The sequence below is a fragment of the Hylobates moloch genome, unplaced genomic scaffold (genome assembly GCF_009828535.3).
Source record: "Hylobates moloch isolate HMO894 unplaced genomic scaffold, HMol_V3 SCAFFOLD_16, whole genome shotgun sequence".
Classification (NCBI taxonomy): Eukaryota; Metazoa; Chordata; class Mammalia; order Primates; family Hylobatidae; genus Hylobates; species Hylobates moloch.
In genome coordinates this window covers 12,841,383-12,857,779 of record NW_026652291.1, presented here as the reverse complement: position 1 = coordinate 12,857,779, position 16,397 = coordinate 12,841,383, and the positions used below count along the sequence as shown (strand labels likewise).

Sequence of the window (16,397 nt, the reverse complement as noted above, 5' to 3'; positions counted from 1 at the left end):
TTTTCTAATTAAAAAAAAATCTAACATTTTAACAATTGTTGACAATAGCACTTACATCACAGGATTGCTTCAAGGGTTAAGTGGGATAACAGGGAAAGCTCTTGGTGAGTGATTGATAAAGCTTAACAAGTGATAGTTCCTTTTCCTTAAAAAAAATGTAGTAAGTGGCTTGTGATACTGATTGAAAGTTTTGCCCTCTAGAGAATCAAATTTTATATTGGTATAGATTTTTAAATGTTTCAATGTTTCTGTCAGAAACTTACTACTGGCTGGGGGTCTTGGGTGAGTCCCTTAACCTCCCTGAGCCTCTGTGTCCTCTGTAAAACAGAGGTACTAATGCCTGTCCTCGAGGTGCCTGTGATTTAGTAAGAATATCACTTAAAGCCTCCAAAACACCTAGCCCCATGCCTGACACATAGTAGATGCTCAGCAAACACCCAAATCCTGTGTGTGCTTTCGTCTGGATGGAAGAGGCTGCCCCTGGGTGCAGTGGTGAATTGGATGGGATGTGGAGAAGCAGAGACACATGAGACCCTTGCACCCCAAGTTATGGAGGAAGAAGAGTCCATGGTGTGGCCTCGAAGGATGGATAGAATCTAAGTAGACGTAGGTGCTGGGGATGAGGGGCTATTCCCTCTATGCATAAGCTCAGAGATGGGAAATGAGTGGGGCACACCCACTAGAGGAAGATGAGTGTGATCATTTGGGAGCCAGCAGGAGTCCCCCAGGTGTGGGGAAGGGACTGTGGAGGGCGGATATTGGGGAGCAAGCTGGAAAGGCAGAGCAAGGCCAGACCAGGGGAGGCCCTGGATGCTGGGGTTCGAGTCTGGGGTGTGACTGCAGCTGCAACTGCAGCAGACTGAGTAAAGTGACAAGGTGGCAGGAGGCTGTCCTGGCAGTCAGGGGGTGGGCACACATGAGCTGAGCAGCCTCTCCTGGCCATTGTGATTTACATGGCGACGGAGGAACCATTGGAAACCCCACTGAGAGGCCACCATGTAACTGAAATAAATTGAGGCAACTTGGGATGAATGTTGCTACCCTTCAAAATTAGAGCTGGGGTTAGTGGTGGTGGGGCAGGGCCTGAGATGGGAGTGCAGCACTGAGGGCCCATCCAGTCTGGCCATCAGAAGACCTCGGGTTGCAGCAGAATCACACAACAATGACAGAAGATGCCAACGTCAGCTGGCCGGTCCCCAGACCATTTGACAGTGGAGAAGCCCAAGGCCACTCCCGAGACCTGAGAAAGGGCCCAGAACCTGGGCCACAGCCTGCCCTGTCCAACTCTTCCATAAACACAAGTGTCCCAGCTCCATCGAAGCACTTCCCAAGGGGCCATGGGGGCACCTGGGAGGCCACAGAAGCCAACATCGCTGAACAGAGGTGCCCTGGCAGGGGCCAGCCCCATCCCAGGCGTTCTCTGCTCTGCTATGCCTCCAGTTCAGCTCCTGAGTTTGGCTGAGTCCATTCAGCAAATAGCCTTGGAGCCTTGTGGTGAGTGCTAAGCACTGCGGGGCTTTGGAGACCCAGAAGGCAGCCCCCACCCATTCCAGGAGCTCCCAGGGCTCCCAGCCTCATGTTGCCAGGAAGATGAGGCACAGACAGCAAAGCTATGAAGACCCCAGGGAGGAGGTAGTTCTGGCCGAGGCCATGGTGGGAGGCTCAGCAGATGATGGACGATGGGATTTCAGTGACTGGCATCAGGATTTGGGGAGAAGGTGGACGAAGCGTGAGCGAGGGAGGGTAGAACAGGTCGTGAAGAAAATAGTGGTGGCTGCCAGGTCTTGATAACCGCTGCTGGGCACCCTCTCATCCATTCCTATCTTCACAGAGGAAGAAATGGCCTCAGAGAACAGGGCAGGTGGGATAATGAGGAAGGAGCGGGAGACATGGCTGGAAAGGGGGTCCCCAGGCCTTAAACACTAGGAAGAAACAGAATCGGGACCACCCATCCTGGGGCCCTGGCAGTGCCACATTCCCCTTCCTGACCGTGTGAAACAGCCCTGGGCCAAAAGTCAGGAGCCCTGGCCTCAGCACACAGTGTCTTCCACTACCATGTGGCCTGGCCACGCCTTTTCCTTTCCGGGCCCCTATTTCCCCATCAGTCCGAACTCCTTCTGGAAGATCTCTGGAGGAACCCCGAACAGTTCCCTATTGTGACCAAAGCCATCAGATGGACCTGCCTGACTGCGTTTGCTGGGAGATGCCTGACTGTGTGTTCGTCGGGGGCTGCCTGACTGTGCGTTTGCTGGGAGATGCCTGACTGTGCGTTTGCTGGGAGATGCCTGATGTGTTCGCTGGGAGATGCCTGATGTGTTCGCTGGGAGATGCCTGACTGTGTGTTCGTCGGGGGCTGCCTGACTGCGTTTGCTGGGAGATGCCTGACTGTGTGCTTACTGCACATCTCAGTGAGCACCAGCAAGGGTCAGAGGGCAGGGAGGGGTGGGCCACTCACTTTACCCTAAAGAATGCCTTGAGAGGAGCTGGCCTGGGCTCAGCAGGCAGGAAGACCAAGGAGAAGCAGTGACCCCACGCCCCCACTCCTGAGTAGGGTCTCCACCTCTCTGGTTCCCTGGTGCTGGCTCAGGACCTAGAGTTGACTGGATGCTCCTTCTGCCTCAGAGTCTGCCCCTCAGCTCCAGGGAAGCTTCCAGGCTATATGGAGACCCTGGCAGCCAGCAGAGATTGCCAGGGCTCTTTCTTTGTGGAGGCTGGGAATGGACACAGTGGCCCCAGACATGACTTCTGCCCCTCGTGTCTTCACAGAGACTTACTGCCCTTCACACTGCGGCTACCCCAGGCCATCCTCGAGGCCAGCAGCTTCACGGACCTTGAGACCATCGCCAACCTGGGTCTGGGTGAGTCCTCTCCAAGGGGTCAGGGGAGCTGGTGGGGCGTTAGGAACTGGGGCCCTAGGACTGCCCCAGGGGCCGCCTGTGCAGAGGGACAGGCTGAGTCCCAGCTCCCATGGGACCACCCACACCCCTGCCTCAGGCTGCTGAGCCACGTGACAGGGAGATTGTCCAGTTTCTAAAGAGTCGCCTCTATCAGCTGCCCAGGACGCCCTGAGGCCCAGCTACGTTTGGTCTAAGGGAGCAGGGCCTGGTCAGGACCAGAGAGGCTGGCGTGGTCCTGGGAGAAGCCGAGCTTAACCCCAGGGCCTTTCTGAGTGGGGGCCAGAGAGCTGGGCCTGGCAGCCACCACAGCCCTGGCCCCTCATCAGATGGAAAAGCAGCATGAATGTGACCATGAACTTGAGTGTGACCCTCGCGGGGGCCTGTCCTGTGCCCAAAAAACTGGCCCTAAGCACGCCCTACCCTAGCCTTCCGAGTTCCTGAGGGGTAAAGAGGGGAGTGGAAAAGAAGAAGGGGAGGGAGGGCAGGGTGTGTCTGACCCCAGCACTGTCACATAATTATACGAAGAACTCACGTTTAGTGGGCTCTTTCCATGTACGGGCAATGCCAAGTGCCCTACAAGGAGGAAATCAGCAGGCGCCCACCTAGAACCAGAGCCTCACCTCGCTGGCCCTCAGGAAGCCCAAGCATGCCAAGTCTGTAGCTGCTGAGAGGCCAGGCCACCTACCTCTTTCAGCGTGTGTTGGGAGCAGAGAATTTTTTTTTCTTTTTCTTTTCTTTCTTTCTTTTTTCTTTTTTTGAAACAGGGTCTCACTCTGTTGCCCAGGTTGGAGTGCAGTGGCATGATCATGGCTCACCCCAGCCCCAACTTCCCAGGCTCAGGTGATCCTCCCACCTCCACCTCCTGAGTAGCTGGGACTATGGGCACACACCACCGTGCCTGGTTAATTTCTTATCTTTTAACCCCGTCTCTCCATGTTGCCCAGGCTGGTCTCAAACTCCTGGCCTCAAGCGATCCTCCCAACTTGGCCTCCCAAAGTGCCGGAATTACAGGTGTGAGCCACTGTGCCCAGCCCTGAGATTTCTTACAGGGAAAGGGAGAGTGTGTTTCACACAGCTGCTCAGGAGCCGCTGCAGGCCCCACAGCCTCATAACCTGGGGCTGCCAGGTCACATTTATGAACAAAGCAGCTCATCAACAAGTCTTTAGTAAAACTCAGCTATACATAGGACACTGTGCTCCATGGGGCTTAGCACAGTGCCCAGAACACTGGTGCCTTGTTCACCAGTGTTGATGGAATGGAAGAAACAGTGACCCAGAGGGCAGAACCAGGTCACAGAGGAAGTGAGGGGCAGACCTGGGGTCAAAGAAGACACCCGCTGGTTCCCAAGCCAGGCCACTGTTCACCGCTTAGAGGGGCCCATCAGGGGCAGCAATGCAAGAGACACCACCAGGCAGCCATGGTCAGGGGCCAGGAAGTAGGAGGAGTTCTGGTCCTTGGGTATTAGCACTCCCTGAGCACTGACTGCGTTCTAACCTCTTTAGCTGCCATTGGCTCATCGCAGCTTCAAACAATCCTATAAAGCAAGTACTATTATTATAATTCCCCTTCTATGGCAGAGGAAACTGAGGCACAAGAGGTTAAGTCATGTCCAGTTTCACACAGCACATGGCAGAGCTTGGATGAACTCAGGCCGTTTAGCTCCCACACCTGCCATCGTCTCATGGTGCCTCTTAACTCTTTTTTTTTTTAGATGGAGTCCATGCCCAGGCTGGAGTGCAGTGGTGCGATCTTGGCTTACTGCAACCTCTGCCTCCCAGGTTCAAGCGATTCTTCTGCCTCAGCCTCCCAAGTACTGGGACTACAGGCACATGCCACCATGCCCGGCTAATTTTTGTATTTTTAGTAGAGGCAGGGTTTCACCATATTGATCAGGCTGGTCTTGAACTCTTGACCTCATGATCCACCCGCCTCGGCCTCCCAAAGTGCTGGGATTACAGGCGTGAGCCACCACACCCGGCCGCCTCTTAACTTTTATCCAAATTCTTCTAGGTCTAATTTACCTAGTTATAACCCTAAGGGCAAGTTTTCAGTTGCTTTTGGGAATCAACTTGCTATTAAACTTTGCTTCCTAGAATGTTAGTTGTTGGGCTCTTACCCTCCCAGGATCTTGGATGTGGGACAGGTGACAGTTTTGTAATTTGCACTTTTGTAAGGTGCAGATGACCTCCCCCTAGGGGTTCGATGACACCGATCATTACGGAGCACTTGGCATTGTCTTATGTCATTTTTGTGCATTTTAAAGATAGAACACTGGCTGGACATGGTGGCTCATGCCTATAATCTCAGCACTTTGGGAGGCCAAGGCGGGCGGATCACCTGAAGTCAGGAGTTCAAGACCAGCCTGGCCAATATGGTGAAACCTCATCTCTACTAAAAATATAAAAATTAGCTGGGCATAATGGCCTGTGCCTGTAATCCCAGCTACTCCGGAGGCTGAGGCAAGAGAATTGCTTGAACCTGGGAGGCGGAGGTTGCAGTGAGCTGAGATTGCCCCACTACACTCCAGCCTGGGCAACAGACTGAGACTCTGCCTCAGAAAAAAAAAAAGTTAGCAGATCAAGTTTTAGCTCCGCTTGGAACCTTGCGTGAAGTGCCCCAGACAAGATTTGCACCAAAGGCTTTCTGTCCTCAGCGGTTCTTGAGCAGCTGTTGAAACATGCTCTCCTTTTCCCTGCAGAAATCCTCAGGGCTGGGCCTGGTGGCTCACACCTGTAAAGTGCCCCAGACAGGATTTGCACTGAGGGCTTTCTGCCTCTGAGCACAGCCTTTCTATTGCTCCTCAGCTGCACCTCCCCACCTTCTCTGTTGTTTTTGCAACGAGAAGTCAGTGGCCAGTTTGCAGGCCATGTTGGTAGAGTAAGTGAGATGCATGGCCTCAGTCTATGACACATTGCTGCACCTCTTGACCCCGCTATGGGGTTTAGGCATCCCTAGGACTAACTGCCGGGAGACTCCCTACAGGTTCCTCTCACCTGCAAGAGCGCAGCTTCTCTTAAGACCTGGGAACACGCTTTTTTTTTTAAGGGAGATGTTCCTCCTGGAAGAACTGCATTCCTTTCTGGAACAGACAAGACCTTCTCTCCTGGGAGAATTTGATCTCAGGCACAAGGAGGAAGTGGAGAAGGGAGGGTTCCATTTGGGAAGCCAACAGCAGTTCAGATTCGTCTATCAGCACTGAGTGTTGTTGTAATGTAATGTAATGTAAATGTAAGCCGAGTGTGTTGCAGCTTAGGAGCTAAAGGGATCTGTGCAGACCTGGTGTCCATGAGTGCTGAAAGACATAAAGCCAGGCTCACCACAAGCATTTTCCCCTGGAGCCAGGGAAAGTTTCACTAAATGGCTGGAGACCCAGGGCTCAAGGAGCACATCCTATCAAAGGCCAGAGACCTTGGCCCTGGCATGGGCAGGCTTGGGCCCTGCCAACCTTCATGTGAAATAGTGATAATAAATATGGAAAGAGCAGCATTTGTCAAGGGCCCTGACACACCAGGCATTGTGCCTGGCATGTCACACATTGTTCTAGGAAGGGACTTTGGTGGCAAAGAAGTGAAAGCCACTCAAACTAGCATCAAAAAGGGACTTAGAGAAGGGACACCAGGGACCCTCTGAGAAATGGAGATGGAGGGTTAGCCAGGCTTTGTGGGCAATCGCAGCTGCTCTGTCACACTTGCCAGCCCCTTGCTCCCTGCACATGGCCTTCTTGCTGACTCAGGTTCCTATTCCCATGCTCCCCCAACTAGCGGGGATCTGACTCAGCTCGAGCCCCACCTGACTACTGTTCTTCATTCAGATTGTCCAAGGAGAATCCAGATGATCCCTGGCCAGCCTAGTGATGAGGCCCTATGAGCCAGAGATTACCTTGTATAGTGTCAGCATTTCAGGGAAGACCAAAAGGACAATGGGAGGCAAATTCATTGCCACATGCCCACACATACATTATCTCATTTATTCACGTAAAAGCCCATTTTACAGATAAGGAAATGGAAAGTTAAGGAGTCTAAAGGGTTTATTTAGCTATAAAAAGGAATGAAGTGCAGGGACTGACACATGGTGCAGCATGGAATAACCTGGAAAACATGCTAAGTGAAGGGAGCTGATACAAAAGACCACATATGCTACAGTTCCCTTTAAATAAAATGTCGAGAATAGGCAAATCCATAGCGACAGAAAGCAGATTAGCGATTGCCAGGGGCTGGATAGAAAGGGGAATGGAGAGTGACTGCTTAATAGGCATGGGGTTTCTTTTGGGGTGATAAAAATGCTATAAATGCCGGGCGCAGTGGCTCACACCTGTAATCCCAGAACTTTGAGAGGCCAAGGCGGGCGGATCACAAGGTCAGGAGTTCGAGATCAGCCTGGACAACATGGTGAAACCCCATCTTTACTAAAAATACAAAAATTAGCCGGGCGTGATGGCACATGCCTATAATCCCAACCTCAGGCGGTTGAGGCAGGAGAATCACTTGAACTCGGGAAGTGGAGATTGCAGTGAGCCAAGATCATGCCATTGCACTCCAGCCTGGGTGACAGAACGAGACTCTGTCTCAAAAAAAAAAAAGCTCTAAAATTGATTGTGGTGAGAGTTGCACAACTCAGTGAATATACTGAAAAACACGGGCATGTTTTTTAAATGAGTGAACTCTGTGGTATGTCAGTGATATCTCAATAAAGCTATTATCCAGAGAGAGAAAGAGAAATCGACTAAAGGGCTTTCCTCATTTTGGGATGTAAACAAAAGCTGAATTCATACTCAGGGCTTGCTGAGTTTGAACTCCGTGCTCTGCCTGCGCTGTGCCCTGATTCTCAGCCAGCCTCGCTCACCACTTCCCGCCCCTCAGCCCTTTCCTCCACTTGCTGTGCCTGCAGTGGAAAACAGCATGGCACCCTTTTGCCAAAGAAGCCTGGATTTGGCATTGGGATAGGCAGGGTAGTGGGCCCCACCCTGTGTACCATGCCCTCCACATGCCCGCCATGTGTTGCTTTTTCTTATGACACTTTTTTGTCTTATAATAAAAGTCAAGCATGTTGTGTTTGTTTGTTTGTTGTTTTAGATGGAGTCTCACTCTTTTTGCCCAGGCTGGAGTGCAGTGGCACGATCTCAGCTCACTGCTACCTCTGCCTCCCGGGTTTAAGCGATTCTCCTACCTCAGCCTCTGCAGTAGAGTAGCTGGGATTACAGGCACCTGCCACCACTCCTGGCTAATTTTTGTATTTTTAGTAGAGATGGGGTTTCACCATGTTGGCCAGGCTGGTCTTGAACTCCCGACCTCAAGTGATCCAGCCCGCCTCGGCCTCCCAAGTGCTGGGATTACAGGCGTGAGCCACAGCTCCTGGCCCTGTGTGTTTGTTTTTAACTGACAAGACCAGAAAAGGCTGAGGATGAAAACCACGTATAATCTCACCCCTGCTGCAAGTTCAGGGTGTGTTTCCTTCCAGTTTCTTTTCCTTAATACACCTAGACGCAACTGAAAATACAGTTTTGGTTTCTTGCCTTCTGATTTTGTGCGAATATATTTGTGACTTTCAGTTTTTTCCTTCGAGCCAAGAGCCAAGGAATGTCTAGTTAAGGCTAAAGATTTACTGGGTTTCCAGTCCGCTGGATGATCTTGTAGTTACAGAAAGTTCATGAGGCATATGTGTTTCTTATCATTAGTGTCATCAGTTTTATTTTTTGGCATGCCACTCATTTTCCTATGAGAAGAATGCAGCAAATATCCAAAGAGTTGCACCAGGCCTGCTGTTGAGATAGGGATGATGTTGCTGAAACTCAGCTATTAACTTGCAGGCCAAGTGCCATGTGATGGCTCACAGTGTGCCTTCATGAGCCGACATAAGAAAGTCCAAATTCGGACTTGGAAAAGCCAGCGTTCGAAAGTGCAGGCTATATAAGGTGTAATCTTGACTTTAAGAGCTTACCGGTTAGTCAAGGCCAGAAAACTAACATAAGGAGGAGCAATTCAGCCCTCAACGATATTCAGCAGTTGATTACAAGTGTCCAAGGAATTTAGAGAATAGGGATTACTCGCAGTGGTTTTCAAACATGTGACGGTGTGTACGTGTTTAATACTTTAAAAATATGTTTAGGAAAGGCATCTGTTCTGTGGCTCTTGCAAGTTTGCTTGTAACTTGCTTTTTCCTTTACATCAGATGATGAGCATTTTCCTAGTTATTAATAATTCATTGAAAACTTGACTTTGACTGACTGTGCAACAGCCTCTGTCTTTGGGATGCCACACGAATATTTATTCACTGACCTCGTTGGATTTTTTAGTGTTTCCATGGCATCTGGAACACTTTGCTGCCTTTACTCATCCCCTTCCTGTCCTGCCACCAGCCCCAAGCTCCCCAGGGGTAGAGTCTGAGTTTGCCCTCAGGACCTACGGCCCAGCCTGTGATGTGGCCCAGGTTCTCTGAGGATAGAAAGAATGGGCATCTGGCAAGAGGTGACCCCAGCCAACGCTCCACAGGCCTTGGGGCCAGCAAAATCGTGGCCTCAGTCTGAGGCCAGGGCAAGGATGGGCCCTTCTTTAGGGGAAGTCCCGCAGCAGAGCCAAGGCTTAGTATGGCGCCTTTGGGGATTGGACCCCACAGCTTTGCCAACCAAACCACTAGGATTGCATGACACAGGGTTCCGTTTCTCCCCTGGCCTTGGCGTTCTCAGGCTACAGAGAAAGTTACTCACTTCCCTTTTTTTTTTTTTTTTCTTTGGAGCATAAAGCCCTGCAATGCCACTGTGGTTCCCTAACAGGCCCCAAGACCCCAGGATGCAGCCCTTTAGCTCCTGGCTTCCCCCACTCCTTGGAGTCACATTGGCTTTGAGACCTTTGCCCTGCCAGGGTGCAAACCCCAGGCCTGTCTTGGGGCAGGGAAGCTGTGTCCCAGGTACCCAGGCCAAGAGCCTATTTGCCCGAACCCATGTCTGCTCTGTTCCTGCCAAAATCCACACCTGAGCGATGGGAAATGTTGTTTTGTGTTCTGTGCCTAATGGAGCCATCCTGTCCCGTGGCAGGCTGCCCGGCTGGTGGCCCATCGGTTTACGGGACTCCTCTGCCCTCCTTCCTGCCTCCCTCCTCTCACTGTCTTGTTTTTACACATCCTCCCGCGGTTCAGGTTGTCCCCATCTTGCCATTGAAACTAACCTTGCCTGTGTCCCCTTCCTCAGAGGCCTGACTCTCCACTCCGGCTAAGCTAATCCACTCATGGGTGCCAAGGGGCTGACACTGCGCCCCTGCTCTGGGCCAAGCACTGTCTCAGGTGCTGGGAATACTCAGGCAGCTGAAAGATTTGACTGCCTTCTGGAAACTCGGAGTCTGCTGGGAAAGTCAGGCAAAAAACAGATAATTACAGTCCCAGTGATCGTCACTGCTGTCACAGGCATATCAGAGCTGCAGGAACACAGGCGGGATGGGCAAGGCCTGAGCACATCAGGGAGGTGCTACCAGACAGGTCGCATTTGACCTGAGCCCTGAAGGACGAGGAAGCATTTGCCAGGTGGAGAGGGTGGGAAAAGAATTCCATGCAGAGAGAATAGTATTAGCCAAGACCTGCTGGTGGGGCAGCGCGTGGCACGTGGAGGAAGAAGTGAATGGCAGATAGAGTGGAGTGAAGATTCGGTAGATGATGCCAGAGAAGATGTTCAGGGGCCAGGTCCTGCAGACTCGAATGCCAGGCTAAAGGGTTGAAAGCGATTCTCTACAGAGAACCATCAAGGGCCTGCCGTATGCCCAGCCTAGGACCACAGGAGGAGAATGGAGCAGAGGGGCGGCTACAGCCGTGATCTGAGTGAGCAGTCATGGGGTGTCCCGGTGCCAGTGGGCAGTTCTATATGTTGTCTACCCCCATGACACCACCTTCGCCCACAGGAAGAGTCTGGAGGTGGGCGCCGGGGTCTCAGCTCACATGTGGGGCTCCTGCCCAGTTACCGTGGGATCAGTCTGGCTGCCTGCTTCTCCTTGCTAGGAAAACTCCCAAGGAGGCAACTTTGTTGGGCCTGTGTAGACATGGGCACAGTGCTTCAAACACTCACTCCAGGGGCCAGAATATGTATGTACTCGAGGCAAGGTGCCTGGGAGAGTGAGGCATACATGGAGAAGCCATGAGCTGCCCATGAAAGCAAAGGGCCCCGGCAGTCACAAAGAGCAGCTCGTCCAGACCCTGGGAGAGGCCGCTCTGGATACCATGTCCTCGGTGACTGTGATGGGCACAGAGCTTTGCACGTTGGAAAGAGTCACAGAAAAGGTTGTCATGTTTGTTAGTGTGGTGAGAGCTGGCCTCTCTCCACTGGCTGTGATATTCAGGCGGCCAGACACAGGGTATCTGCCCAGGACAGGGCTTGGGGGGACACCTCAGAGGGATGCACACAGCTGGTGGGCTGCAGTTCACTTCCGGTCTGTTTCTTCAGTCCCTTTGTCCTGGGAAGGCACCTGCTTACCCTGATTGCATTGGCGACCCTGGCCAGCAAGATGGCAAGTGCCTACATCCCTGATAGTGCCCACCTCTTAGAGGGAGCACACGCGTGGCTGCTCCAGGCCATCTTGTGAGGTCTCCTTTCAACATCAAGAGCCTGTTGTGTTGTTGCCACATCCTGAGTTCTGGGCTGCAAGCCACCCTGCTACTCACCGATGCCGGGAGAGCAATCAAAATATGGGAAGTGTCGCAAGTTCCTATGAAGGAAGGCCGCCTAACACAGAGGCTAAACACACAGGCTGTAGAACCAGCCTGACCTGGTCAAATCCCAGCACCTCACTCCCTAATCCGGTGACCCAGGGCGTGTGCTTTCATGTTTCTGAGCCTCTTACCCTCATCTGTGAACTGGGGGCAAGGCCTATGATCAGGGGTCGGCGAGATAACCCAGGTAAAGCAAGGAGCCCGTGGGCTCACGTGCGGCAAGAACGCCATGAGTGTTTGCTCCTCTGATTATCCTTGAGGTTCTTTTCCATAGTTTTCTTAAGGTTGAATTCCTCCCAGGAGTAAAGAGCCCTGGGTGAAAGGCTGCCCGCACCAATTCACAAGGAACTCTGCATCTGCCTGGGTCATCCTCTATCCAGCTCCAAACCTAGCAGGCTGAACAAGACCTGGGACCCATGTTTCTCTCCAGGAGGAAGCCGGAGTGAGCACAGGGTGGCCTATGCGCCGACTGCAGTTGTTCCCAAGATGTAGCATCCTTGTGTGCTCTTTGGAGGGTGCTGAGCCTCCGTCAGATGCTTGGCAGAGTATGGTCCCCACAGATCAAGATTGCCTGTCCCTAGCCTGCTTTGGTGGCCACAGCCATGGCTGAGCCCCTGGGGACTGGGTGGGTAGAGAGGCATGCACTAGAACTCAGCTCCGCAGTGCAGCAGCCTTGGCTTCCCCTGACTGGGGTAGACGACCAGCTTCTTATTTTAAGCTCGAGATTGACTGGAGTCAGAATCACTTTGTGGTGGGTGGCTGCTCCCCACTTGGACAGCCGGGTCTGATCTCGCTGGCCACAATCCATAGGTTTGTCCTTCCCACATATAATAACCATGAAGGCCAAAACAGGCCCAATGTTCCTTCCTCCTCGCACACCTGTGATGTGTGTACTGTTGTGACCCCATTTTAGGGATGACTAGACTGAGGCCTAGGAAGGTCAAACCACCTGCCCCAGAGCACCCAGCTGGTTGGCCGCAGGAACTCCAGGCCTTCCGTCCCCTGTGCTCTCACCATGCCTTCCCCATGGCTCCAGAGCACAGTGGTGTCACCCCCCACCCTGTGTCATCAATGCGCTCCAACGTGGACTCTCACACCAAGGAAGGGAACTGAAGCTGAGCTTCTCGCATCACCCCCGGCCCCACCCTACACTGCTGGGGAGGACTGAGTGGGGCTTCCCCTCTCGAGGCAGGAAGTGGTGGGAGAGGTTTGAAAGCGTCCAAGAGGGGAAAACAACCTCGGAGTAGTGAAGCAAATGCCTTGAACAGCCCTCCCACAGCCCTGTGCCACCCCGCCCGTGGACCCCTCCCACAGACCCCGCCCAGCACAGCAACACCTAGTCCCTGGCACAGACTGACTGCCTGCCCCTCTCTTGCTTCCACAGGTTTCTGGGAATCCTTGCTGAATCCTCCACAAGAAAGAGGGAAGCCAGCAGAGCCCACAAGAGACCGGGCCCCCGGATCCCCCCTAGTCTCCAGCCTCAGGCCCACAGCCCATGACTCAAACTGTGCCTGTGAAATCGAGCTGTCGGTAGGAAATGACCGCCTGTGGTTTGTGAATCCTATTTTCATTGAGGACTGCAGCAGCGCCCTGCCCACCGACCAGCCACCTCTTGGAAACTGCCCTGCACGCCCCTTGCCGCCCACCTCTGATGCTACCTCGCCCACCTCCAGGTGGGCCCCACGCCGCCCACCACCCCCTCCCCCAGTGCTGCCCCTGCAGCCCTGCAGCCCAGCCCAGCCCCCTCTGCTTCCTGCTCTTTCCCCCGCCCCTGCCTGTCCTTTGCCCACCTCTCCCCCAGTGCCTGCCCCCCACGTCACACCCCATGCCCCAGGTCCCCCAGACCATCCGAACCAGCCGCCCATGACAACCTGCGAGAGACTCCCATGCCCCACTGCAGGCCTGGGCCCCCTCAGGGAGGAAGCGATGAAGCCAGGGGTAGCCTCCAGTCCCTTGCAGCAGGCCCCCGCCCCGCCACTGCCTGCGAAGAAGAACCTTCCCACTGCCCCTCCCAGACGCCGCGTTTCCGAGAGGGTGTCCTTAGAAGACCAAAGTCCGGGGATGGCGGCAGAGGGGGACCAGCTCAGCCTGCCTCCCCAAGGGACCTCAGACAGCCCTGAGGACACGCCCCGGGGGAGCACAGAGCAAGGCCAGGACACAGAGGTGAAAGCCAGCGATCCCGACAGCATGCCAGAGCTGCCCAGGAAGGCCAAACAACCCCCAGTCCCGCCCCCCAGGAAAAAGCGGATCTCTCGACAACTGGCCTCGACCCTCCCCACTCCCTTAGAGAACGCTGAGCTCTGCACACAGGCGATGGCCTTGGAGACACCCACGCCGGGTCCACCCAGAGAGGGCCAAAGCCCTGCTTCTCAGGCTGGGACTCAGCACCCTCATGCCCAGGCCACTGCCCATTCCCAGAGCTCTCCAGAGTTCAAGGGCTCCCTGGCCTCCCTCTCAGACAGCTTGGGGGTGTCTGTCATGGCCACCGACCAGGACTCCTACTCCACCAGCAGCACGGAGGAGGAGCTGGAGCAGTTCAGCAGCCCCAGCGTGAAGAAGAAGCCCTCCATGATCCTGGGCAAGGCTCGGCACCGGCTGAGCTTCGCCAGTTTCAGCAGCATGTTCCACGCTTTCCTCTCCAACAACCGCAAGCTGTACAAGAAGGTGGTGGAGCTGGCGCAGGACAAGGCCTCGTACTTTGGCAGCCTGGTGCAGGACTACAAGGTGTACAGCCTGGAGATGATGGCGCGCCAGACCTCCAGCACGGAGATGCTGCAGGAGATTCGCACCATGATGACCCAGCTCAAGAGCTACCTGCTGCAGAGCACCGAGCTCAAGGCCCTGGTGGACCCCGCCCTGCACTCCGAGGAGGAGCTCGGTCAGTGCCCTGGGAGGAGGTGGCAGGGAGGAGAGGGCGGTGGGGCTCACAGACTCAGGAACCCCTTAGGACAAAAGAGGCCTGTGCAGTGGACACTGTTGGTGCCCACCCCCCATCCCTTCCTGGGCACCAGCCACTTTCTCCGGCTGCTGCAAGGTAGGCTGCTAATGGTGCCCGGCTCCCCCCTTTCCTAGAGAATTGACCTTGACCGAATAGGATCTATATTATCTGCACCCTCTCTTCCACCATCAGGGGCCCACTGCCAATTACTCCCTGTCATGGGGGGGACAAAGACTGGCCCCTTGGCCTCAGGCAGGACCACTGTGTGATGCAGTTTATGCTCCAGGGCCTGGCGAGATCTGGCTGAGGCTGAGAGTTCATCCTTGCTCAAGCTTGCTTTGTGGCTTCCCACTGCTCTCACTCCCTGTCTTCTGAGAGTCTCCGCAGTGAAATCACCTGCACCCAGATCCCTCTTTCATGCTCTGCTTTCAGGGAACCAGCCCAGAACAGCTCACTCCTCTGACCACGCCTTCTAAAGTAGCCCCCAGCCTTCCCCACCCTCACCAGCCTCGAATCCAATAATTATCAAAGCTTTTTCCGATTGTGGTTCATGGTGAGAAGTAGTTGTGAACAACCACACACCTACATATATTAAAAATATTCAGGCCAGGCGCACTGGCTCAAGCCTATAATCCCAGCACTCTGGGAGGCCAAGGCAGGAGGATCGCTTGAGCCCAGGAGTTCAAGACCAGCCTGGGCAACATGGCAAAACCCCATCTCTACAAAAAATACAAAAATTAGCCAGGCATGGAGGCACGCGCCTGTAGTCTCATCTACTTGGGAGGCTGAGGCAGGAGGATTGCTTGAGCCCTGAAGGCTAAGGCTGCAAAGAACCAACATCCTGCCACTATACTCCAGTCTGGGTGACAGAGCGAACCCTGTCTCAAAAAGAAAAAAATAGCTGGGCATGGTGGCTCATGCCTGTAATCTCAGCACTTTGGGAGGCTGAAGTGGGTGGATCACTTGAGGTCAAGAGTTCGAGACCAGCCTGGCCAGCATGGTGAAACCCCATCTCTACTAAAAATACAAAAATTAGCCAGGTGTGGTGGCACATGCCTATAATCCCAGCTACTCGGGAGGCTGAGGCAGAAGAATTGCTTGAACCTGGGAGGCAGAACTTGCAGTGAGCCGAGATTGTGTCATTGCACTCCAGCCTGGGCAACAAGAGCAAAACTGTCTAAAAAAAAAAAAAGAAAGAAAAAGAAAAAAATACATTCTGTCAGTTCGTACTGCTGTAGCCAAAGTGGTTGCTAAACACTGAGCTGCTTCTGAGCTAGCTGGTAAATAGTTACCGCCCCAGCCATCCCCTGGTGTCCCTAAGCCTCTCCTTCCCCACCCAATAATGAAAGAGTCAGTGCTGGGTACGGTAAGGGACACGTGAGCCTCTGAACACAGTAGCTTCATAGCGAATGTTTCTTAGGAAAGGAGCTTCAGGTGTTCCTTTCCCAGGGCTACTGGATTTTGCTAGCAGACTCCTGAAAACGAATAGGTTTGCCAGGCCGCAGGATTCATGATGGCATTTCAGGTGTGGTGAGGGGTGATGGGATTGAGATCTGAGGCCAGTGCTGTGTGTGTCTGCACAGGGCCCTGTAAGCAGATAGTCAACAAAGAGTTATTGGGCACCCAACTCCGCATCAGGTGCTGGCTCAGATATAGAGACAGAGGTGAGCAAGGCACTCAAAAGTTTCTGCCTACAGGGAGCTTACGGTCTATCAGAGGTGACAGGCAATCAGCAAGAAGGATGAGTAGGGCCAGGTGCAGTGGCTCATGCCTGTAATCCCAGCACATTGGGAGGCAGGTGGATCACCTAAGGTCAGGAATTTGAGACCAGCCCGGCCAACATGGTGAAATCCCGTCTCTACTGAAAATACAA

At 53.6% G+C, this 16,397-nt stretch overlaps 1 protein-coding gene across 5 annotated transcripts in view; it reads left to right on the top strand.

The window, feature by feature from the left end:
* The window catches only part of RIN3 (Ras and Rab interactor 3), a 168,895-nt gene that overhangs the window by 119,245 nt on the left and 33,253 nt on the right, over positions 1 to 16,397 (top strand). For 4 of the 5 annotated variants that reach the window (XM_032134717.2, XM_032134718.2, XM_058429492.1 and 1 more), the window contains 2 exons: positions 2,767 to 2,858; positions 12,971 to 14,464. In XM_032134717.2, coding sequence (XP_031990608.1) covers positions 2,767 to 2,858; positions 12,971 to 14,464 — 1,586 coding nt within the window. The remainder of the gene's footprint in view (positions 1 to 2,766; positions 2,859 to 12,970; positions 14,465 to 16,397) is intronic. The other variant, XM_058429493.1, reaches the window with a different exon arrangement.